General features: G+C 37.0%; 1 protein-coding gene across 1 annotated transcript in view; it reads right to left on the reverse strand.

Annotated features, from left to right (window-relative positions):
* The window catches only part of SORCS2 (sortilin-related VPS10 domain containing receptor 2), a 108816-nt gene that overhangs the window by 19001 nt on the left and 79822 nt on the right, over nucleotides 1–9993 (reverse strand). Inside the window, exons 17-20 of the mRNA XM_008948478.1 lie at nucleotides 8121–8307; nucleotides 4195–4328; nucleotides 2740–2863; nucleotides 782–894 (exon numbers count right to left, since the gene is read on the reverse strand). Of these exons, the coding sequence (XP_008946726.1) occupies nucleotides 782–894; nucleotides 2740–2863; nucleotides 4195–4328; nucleotides 8121–8307 (558 nt within the window). The remainder of the gene's footprint in view (nucleotides 1–781; nucleotides 895–2739; nucleotides 2864–4194; nucleotides 4329–8120; nucleotides 8308–9993) is intronic.

A 9993-nucleotide genomic window follows, 5' to 3' on the forward strand; every position in this document is an offset into this window, starting at 1 on the left:
GAAATAGTATAAAGTCAAAATTCCAGAACCTGATACGCACTACTGCAAATCTAGGAAAAGTCAAGTGTTTTCAAATGCAACTATTTTTAAAACATTATCAACCTGCACCTCAGTGTTGCTGCCCTCACAGAAGCTGGTGTGTGCACACTTGGTTGCTGGCAGTGTGTGTACCTGGAGAGCACAGCTCTAGAGCTTGCTGTTTTCACGGCGTGCTCCTTACTCATCTCACAGCACTGCTGCATGACTTTGTATGTGATTTAAACTATAGCATTCAGCTGCTCCCAATCCACACTTCTTTTGTGAACACAAGTTAAAAAACCAGCCGTACAAACTCTGTCCTTATATATTATATACAATTTTCAAAGTTCCACAACTGGCACTGTAAATTCTTTCTTTCTGCTTTGTTTTTACACAAAGGCCATGTCTTTTATACTACATGTCATCCTTTGCTTAACTGCTAAATGTATGGCATTTAAGATGCTCTTCCAGTTTTGGAGTCAGCAGCGTTTGCCAACGTGTCTATCCCTAATCCCAGAGAGCCAAATTTAGCATTAATTGCCAGTTAGACTATGTTAGACCTAAACTATCTATGTTACAATACCATTGTCTACAGCCTGCACATAAAAGCAACACTAGGCTCAAACTTGCTTGAAATGTGGCTCACGAGGTTCACTTTATTATTTTGCTTTGCCTCCTTTTTTTCTAAATGAGAAGGCATTAACTTAACCTTCAAGCTTTACAACTGGTGAGGGAACATTTTACGAGCAATGTGAAAGAGCACCTTTGCCAGAAGTCGTGTTACTACCCGTCCTATGTCCTCCCTCCACTCTGGTATGTTGGGGTTGTACATGTCCAGGTGCTTCGTAAACTTCAAAGGAAGAACATGAAAATGATCTAGAAAAACAAACAAACAAACAAACAAACAAACCCAAACATTTTTTAGCAAGCAACAAACCATGTTGCAAAACTAATTTTGTAGAAATAAAAGCTGAAAATATGTATTTGGCATTATTTGCTGTGCAGGACCGCAGTATCTAAGAACCCCACTGCTCTGTGTTGTTGTGTGCTCTGCATGGAGCAAGAGTACACTCCTGTCAGACACTCAGTTTCTTTTTGTATTTTTGTCATCATCACCAAATTTGGGGCTAAAATTAAAAAAGTATGAGGAAAAAAAATAAAGAATGCTGATTTCCACACGTGTTCTGGAGTCATAACCCTCCCAATATTTTTTCTTTAGGAGAATACATCACACAGATGTGGTTGTTTTCTTTTATTTGTAATGGGAATGTGTCAGTGGATTTTATTCTCAGTGAATCATGAACATATGGGGTTTGCCCATTACATGTTCCTGGGTTTTTTTTGTGTAAAATGAATACTTTACTTACTCCATAAACTAACTATGAAAATAAGAACAGAAATTGATATGACAGATGCTAACTACTGCCCTCTTAAAAAAACAAAAAAACAAAAAAAACCAACAACATAGAAATGAGGTACACCCACAACATTTCTCTGTGTATTGTTGCAACTGTCTAGTTGAAATATTAGAAATGAGCTGTTCCCTAGTAAACAGTGTCAAAAATCTTCTCTTTGTCCATTTAGGCTCCTTAGATGAACACCTGGGAAACTTAATGCAAAGCAGAGAAAGAGATCTGTGGAATGCACGAGTCAAACCTGGCCTCCCCAACACTTCCAACAGAACTGTAATTTAACATGGATTTCTTTAACAAAGGTTTCTTTATTTCCTTAATGAGCAGTACTTTCTTGCTCTTGGTATCAGAACTGGCCAACACTAAGAGCTGGAGTGTTGAAAAACCAAAGTCATTGACTTAGCCACACTAAGAGGGTAAATTTTTTTAAAAAGTGGATGCACTTATATAAGTGGTAGCATAAATGTTAAATCCAGTTATCTTAGGAAAGGAGAAGGTTCATAAAAGCTCCATTTAGCATGAGTGGGGTTTTTGCCATTACTTTAAATTAATAAGTATACTAAAAGCAAAAGTAACAGAATCTTCTTCAGACAATACAGATGCATCATGTTGTGTATTTCATGGTATCTGAAGGCTTTTAACTCTGCCTTAAAAAGAAGCTTTTTCACTTATCACAATTCCCACATGTGACAGCACAAATACAAATGTAAATAGTTTGTCAGCACTACATTTTTCACAGTATATTATGCCTTGTCACCACATTATAAGACACAATAAAACACACCAGGGCACAATGTGAAACAAGAGCTGCAGGGTTATTTAATAATTACAGTGGAGCTACACTTGATCCAAACTGTCAGATAAACATCAAAGGAACAGTGATATATTGTCATAAAAGGCAATTATTTAACATTGGTTTTAATGTTGACAGCATATACACAACTAAACTTTCTTTTATTCAAAGGCATTTAAACTATTTCATTTAGAAATGCTGAGAAACTTTCTAGTTATAGGCCAAAATACTCTTTAAACACTACTGCTATATGTAGCATTTAGGAATCACAATACATTTAAAATAAGCAAAGAAAACAAAAAGGTTCAGATTAAACCCTTCCATACAATCACACTGTTCAGCTTCATGGAGTTACCTAGTGACAGTTCATTCCTCTAGTTTTAAGAATTAAATGTAGCACTAGATATAATTGTACAAAAGGGTCAGCTGTGCCAGGGCTGGTTTAAGAGGTGTAAGAAACCAATACACACAAAACAAACAAATAAAAAAAAAAAACCAACAAAAGTAATGTCTCACCAAAAACGTGGACAACTTTTGAGTCCTGAAGCATGGAGCTCCCACAGGAAGCTTGCACTGTAACTCTGATGTCACCTGTCTCAGTGAACTTTGTCACCAGAAAACTCTCCAATGTCAGAAGTGGCTTTAAAAACAGAGAAGTTGAAATTAGAATTTCAGCAAGAGTGACGGGAATATTATCTGAAGACACTGACATTAAAAATACAAGCAAAAAAATGTTTCAGATCAATCATTTAATTGATTGACATTTTATCAAATTGTTCAATACAGGATGCTTTTTCCCTAAATGGATCCTTCAGAAACAAAACAGTTGCCTGATGGGGCAAACATTTCTTTTTGAATAATTGGTAGAGTATTAGGTTTTCATTTAGACCACACTGAAATAAATGGATTTTGAGCAGGCTCAAAAATCTCCTTAAGATCATATCTAGCAAGTCATTGGCCTCAAAAATTGTAGCATATGTCAAGGTCAAAAGGATTAATTCTATTGACTTAGAGAGTGACCCATGGAACTACACCAGTCCACTGTAACCTCCAAGGCAGAGCTGAGATACTCTGCTCCCTGACCACTTACATGGGAATTACAAAACCCTTTGCAATCCTACATCAATCTCCAGTGCCCGTTTGCCAATGGCAAAGTCAACAATAATGAACAGATACAGGCTGGGATTATGGTGGACAGCACGTTTACAAGAAGAAAGTTGATTGCACTCATCTGAAGCAGTCTTCTGTCACACTATGTCTGTCATAAACAAAATGCTTATCTGTTATCTTAAAATAAATTAACTCTGCTAGACAAGAAACATTCTCAAAAGAAAAATTTGGATATTTGTTGCTCTAGGGTATGTTTTTCTACACGTTCCATGCTCAAATGAATATCACAAGATTGTTTGAGTGCTCCCATTGTTTTTATATCCTTTTAGATATCTCAGTTATTTTTGATGTGTCAGTTTATTTTAGATTCCCAGAATATATTTATATATACAATAAATATATGTTTTATATATATGTTCTATATATTTCTGTACAGCCCTTAAACTTGCAGTATTCACATTATCAACAGGAAAGTGCATAAATCCAAGTTTCATCATTCACCCATGCTATGATCCCAAATGCAGCCACCTCCACAGGTTTTTTTTTTTCCACAGGTAATGAAATAGAATAAATTCTTGTTCCCCCAGGAGAGAAAATAGTTTAGAAATTCAAATCAGTTCTAGATAAGAAATTTCCATTTCTACGTGAATTGCAATAAAGGGAAATTAACATCTTAAACTTATGTGATAAAATTGGGTAAGTTAGATACTACTTGCCACCAGTCAGAAATGTCTATTTGAAATGAGAAATGGTCTAAAAGAGGCCATGCAACATGGTAGTGTTTTTACTAGAGTAAAAGGCGTCACTCAGCCTTTATTGGAAAGAGGTTGAAAATAACTCCAGCCGAAACCATTCTTGTACCTGAAGATTGTTTCCTATCCACCAGTAGAAGACCGTCAAATTAGGGTTCTTAGGCAGTATGATAGCTGTCAGGTTCACCTCCTCGTTTCTCCCAACGACTGGAACCACTTCTAAATTCAAAGCCTGCAGTGGAGCTGAACAAAGTTTCCAAAATATCACTGAACCAGAATCCATTAATTTATTAATGCCGCTTTCCTCAAAAGCCTCTCATCTGCACACCATAAGGTCTTGAATTAATTTTCTCCTCCCTCATGCTTTTACATCTGTGTTGCAAGGTATGGGCATAAATGGAAGGACACAATTTCAAGCAACTCTCCCACTCTCTCTCCCACTAAAACCCCCAAATGAAATCCTGCAGCAATGAGACGGATCACCAAAATGCACCTCTCTGACGCCCTTTTTCTGGGTGCATGTCCAATTCTAGAAAACAAGGAAATACCCCAGGTAAACTAGAAAAGGCAATCCCAGCTTTTCTTTCTTTTTTTTTTTTTTTTTTTTAAGCTGTGAAAGATGAAATGAGTAGGAATCTAACAATTCTCAAACTGCTAAGGGAAAAGCAGAAAACTGAAAAAGAATATTGCTGACTAGTCATTTTCATTACAAAATATCAGCTGTTAGGCTCACACTGCACACAAACTCTCATTAATGCGTGCTTTAAAATAGATGTATACATCAGGGGAGCATTTATTTGCAAATCAAAACAAATAATCTCTCTAGTCCAATATGTGCCTTAAAGTTTATTCCTTTCTGAACTTTTGCCTATAAAGGCTGTAAACATTATTATTTGTACAAAAGGAACACATCATTACCATGATTTTATTGGTTTCTTTGTGTTGTATTTTTCATTAAAGCACAATAGCTTTACTGCAATAAAAACTTTCCCTCTGAGGCTTCCAAGCCCATCTTTCTCAGGAAAAAGTTTTATAATAGTATAAAGTGATAACTAGAATTTCTTATCTTCAGCTGCAACATCCATCCAGGATACCAAACGACCACATGGTCCAACATGCATTTCTTACATGTAATTAATACCCATCTGGTTTTGTTCCATTCTAAATATCTTTTAGCTCATTCAAAGGTCTTTCATTTCAGTGCAGGCTTAAAGGTAAATAACACTAGTCCAAGTATTTTCTCTTACTCTCTTCTATGAACTGAGTCATTGCCTGTTCTCTTCTAAATCACTTTGACTAATCTGACTGAATTTCTCTGAGAGCAAGTTGTCCAACCTGTGCACACTCTTCTTTCCACTTCACATCCACCAGCCTGTGTGCTTCATTCAAATGTAATGCTCTGCTTTCATTCTGCATTTTCTCTGATGACTCTTTAACCACCTACATGAATTCAAGCCATGTTAGGTGCTTAAACAAATGGTTTCTTCAATAGCTTCTTTACCCAAACGCAGCTAAAGTGTCCCTCCTGTTGTTGGTGTCTTGAGGAAAATTCAGAAATTGTTCTCCTTCTGATGAGGCAAATTAAAGAAGTCTGGTGGGACCTGGATCGCTGTTTTGATTTTGCCATATATTCACATTTTCCCAGAGGAAACTGATCATTTTGAGATAAGGTTTTGCTCCTGAGAAGTTTACTTTTTTTTCCAAAATTTTCAGAGGGAAAGTTGTTTGGCACTTAAATGATGACTGTTTTTCAAGGTTGCCATTCTTATACAGTAAAGAGCTAAAATTAATTATTATGAGTTTTTCTGTGATGCATTTGAACAAACTTCATAGCACCGTTAAATGTGCACAATTAGGAATAAAGTTGACTCACATGGTTTCTCTCTAATGAAACTACAATTTCAGTAAAGTTTTCAAAGCTCCCTGAATATTCACACGCTACAGAGATTATGGTTTCATGAGAAAGAAAATGTATGCATAGTCCTTTAGTTCTTTTCATTCTGGGTTGCCTACTCACATTTCTACTAGCAGACTAGCAGACTAATTTCTCTTACACTCATGAACAAGTTGTAGACTTTGTGATCTGGATTAGAAAGCATAACCTGGATGACAAGCCAAAATTAATATAATTGTCTTGCATATAGGGCATCCCATAGCAACAGAACTTGGCAGGAGTGAAAAATATACCCTTTTCCATTTGTTCCAGAAAAAATTCCCTGGGAGTACACCAGCTGGAAACAGAGTGAAAGAAGAGTCTAAAGAATTTTTCTACTTTCATGGAATACCACACTGAAAAATGTCCCTGAACATTCCTGTTTCTCTAGAAGGTACAAACAGCAGTTTAATTAATGCCAGCTAATTTTCTTAAATCTTCTAATTTACTGAAAAAAATTAAACATAATAAATCACACAGAAACTATTTATTTACACAGGCTGGGTAATAAGTTTCCATGAGTCTTCTAGACCACATGCAGCACCCACAGACAAGCTCCAGGAATGGACCATGTCTGCTTTCAGAGCTCTGCTGCCTCTGCTGTGGCACCGAAGTCCTCTTCATGCACTTTTTTTTTCATCACTTTAGTAATGAAAAATACTTCTGGCTTCTACAATTTGTAAATCTACTGCATAAAACACAATCAACATCTTTTATCTTTAATGTTCATCCTGACATAAGTCACACCAGAAGAACATCTTGAGACAGTGGTTGTTCAGCTTTCCATCAGGGTTTGCTACTGCTCATCATTCTCCAAATGGTAAGAAGTTGTTCTCCATGGAAAGATGTTACGGAGCTTTTTTTTTTGTTAATTGCTAGTACAGAACTAGTGTTCCTGTGCTTAATCTACTTTTCAGAATGTAGAAGCTCCTAAAAAGCAATGGAGAAGCTGAGCATTCTGGAGTTGTGATTTAAAAAACAACAAAGAAAGAGATAATGAAACTGAGGCAGAGAATTCAATTCTGATCCTTTCCATTTGATTTTAATAGGAAATTGGCCATTAGCATTAATGGGTTGGGCTCCATCTGATAATCAAAGCAGAACTGGAAACTCTGGACTCAAGGACTTTGCCTAGTAAACTATGTAAATATCAGCAGTCACTAGATAGGCTGACATGAAGTACAGGGATCTGAGCACAGACTTGTATGTGGCTCCAGTGATTTCCATTGCTTTGGGATTAGAACAGAAGATGCATCGCTCACAAGAGAGGGAAACAGACACGTGGAGAATGCAAGATGGGTGTATTTTCTTCTGATGTTAATTGTTTTGGAATTTTCGACACTTTTGAAAACAGGCAAAGCAATAACTGTCTTGAATCTCAAAGGAAGAGGAAAATTCAGTTCCAGTTATGAGTTTCCTTCTTCATTTCAATTATGAGATGACTGAGGTACATTAAGCTTGCAATGGTCCATGATATTCCCTGTGTCGTGCTATTGTTTTCTTTTACATCTGTATGATGGGGTTTTAGGTCTTAATTAATGAGAAGTCTAAGTCAAGTAATACTGCCTGCCAACATGAAGTTATATCCAAGTACCACTTTAAAACTTTGTGAGTATTAGCTACCTAAAATATAGATTCTAGTACATTAATAAGTAGCCTGACTTTTAGAAACATGGAGATTTTGATTCTGTTTTTAAATCATACAAGATCTTATATGTTTCTCAATACCTTTGTTCACTTCCTTTACATAATACCTAGAAGCTCTTAAAAAGACATAGCCTGATGTGTTAAATTTTAGCTGCTAAGACTGCCAATGAGGTCTTGAGTCAGAAAGATGAATCAAATCTGAGGTCTGAACTAAGGCATGCTTGCTATTTAAAAGATTAATATACCATCCTTCCAAATACAAACAAATCTCTGACCTCCCAATATATTAGGTTTATAAGCCTCTGCATAAACATGCAGCACTGTAAGACTGCATGAGGTTATTAAAAACATGGGCATTTTTCCTGACTGTGACTAGTAATTTTCTTTACTACTTCACAGGTGTCATGAGGTATTTGCACAGCAGCTAAAGCAATAAAACCAAGGAGTTGACTTACAGGTGACCTGGATGAAGACCACAGCCTCATCGTGCCCAGCCACGTTCTCAGCCTTCACTGAGACGCGGTAAATCCCAGGGTTCTCATAGCGGTGGCGGATGGGTTCCCCAGTCATCGTAAGGTTCACGTAGATCGCCTTAAATCCATCTCCAAGATCTACCTGGTATTTGGTATTCAATGTATCACCCTAAAAGGAAAATGTATCAAAAATATACTAAATGGCCAGAGCTGAAATAGATAGGACATATGTTCGTAACAATTTCTTGGATCACAACGGCATTTCCAGCCCCAGCCAGATATTTTGACTCAATTGCAATAGCTGCAGTAAAACCATTACACCCACGGCAAAAATTTAAGTGCAATACATATTGCGTGCATTAATAGAGGTAATAGCAAATTTCCACAGTAAGGTGCTACCTAAACATAAAATCATTAAAGAAGTTGCATGACAAAAACCATCACTCTTGTCATAATGCAGCTGGACTTCAACCTAATGGTGCAGGGCAGCCTCAAGTTGTGGAGTGATGCTCATATGATTGCAAACAACTGAATACTCTTATATGTGTTACACCACTCACCCAGAGAACTTCTAGCCTGTCCCATTATAAAGTAAAGATAATTGGTTGAGATCTTCTTCACAGCATCTTCTAACCACAGCCTGTGAGTGTCAAACATGTAGCCTTTAAGATCCAACATGGGATCATCTTTGCAAAGAGTTCTACCGCTTTATGCAGAGCTACCAGCACGTCTATAACTAACATGCTCTATTGCAAAATTAAATGCATGCTTAATGAAGCAGATTATTGAGCTGAGTTTGGGAAAGCATTTAAAATTCCAGCCAAATAATTCTGTTATGCCAAACATCTCACAGAATTTATAATTCATTGCATTTCTGGTAAGCGTTCCTCTGAACAGCACTGTCTTCCCAGACTCAGGCCTAAAACACTTCAAGACTGATACTATTGTCAGAGGACAAACACATGCCCATCACTCATGTTGTCACAGCGTGACTGCTCGGGAGATGAGTCAGGCCTGTGCTATGTGGACTGGTGATGTGCATGGAGTCAAAGGAAAATTCATTTTAGCTGTGAGCAGCAACACTTTCTCAACAGTACTGGCAGCACTGTCTTAGTGAGCTGCTCTGCTTCCTTGGTCCTCAGCAATGTTCCTGCTCACTTGCCACAGTACATGGCCATCACAGTCACGCAATTAAAACAGATTTCTGGGCCAGGCTTGGTAGAAAATCCTTCATATTGTGAATATACAGTGTTGATTTAAAAAATATTCATTGCCTCCAGGAAAGGAGCATATACATCCCTATGCTAACAGGTGACCTGAATGGCCATCAGAGCAGAGAAGGATTGATATCCACTGAAGTATTAAAAAATCACTTAATTTCCCCATAAGCCACTCTCTGAAATAGGTTTATATCAAAAGTTAATCCCAAAAGGCAGCACTAATGTAAAATCAAAGGAGGCAACAAAGCCTAGAACTTGCAGATCCTGGCATTACAAAAGGAAGGAAAACATGCTATTACTTCCTCCTTTTATTATTTTGCAGTTTGGTTGGGTTTCTTCTGTGTTTTATCAGATCAAAAAGCATTGTTTATAATGTAAAAGAATACCCATAATAAGGAACCTGCAGGGTTATCAAATACCTTAACACCATATTTCAACACACATAAAGGACCTTGAAAGCTTCCTCACTGTGAATATCTTTTTCCAAATAACATCTTTCTTTTGACAACAGATGGGTAGAAGTTAGCAGAGGAGATAATATGTTATTAAAGTTTAAAGCAAAAGAGCTGTCTTCTCGCCAGCAAAGTGCCAGTAAATGGAATCTCTTTAGACAACATTAGCTTGCAAACCGCTCT

This window comes from Merops nubicus, unplaced genomic scaffold (assembly GCF_000691845.1).
Source record: "Merops nubicus isolate BGI_N331 unplaced genomic scaffold, ASM69184v1 scaffold71, whole genome shotgun sequence".
In the NCBI taxonomy this organism is placed as follows: Eukaryota; Metazoa; Chordata; class Aves; order Coraciiformes; family Meropidae; genus Merops; species Merops nubicus.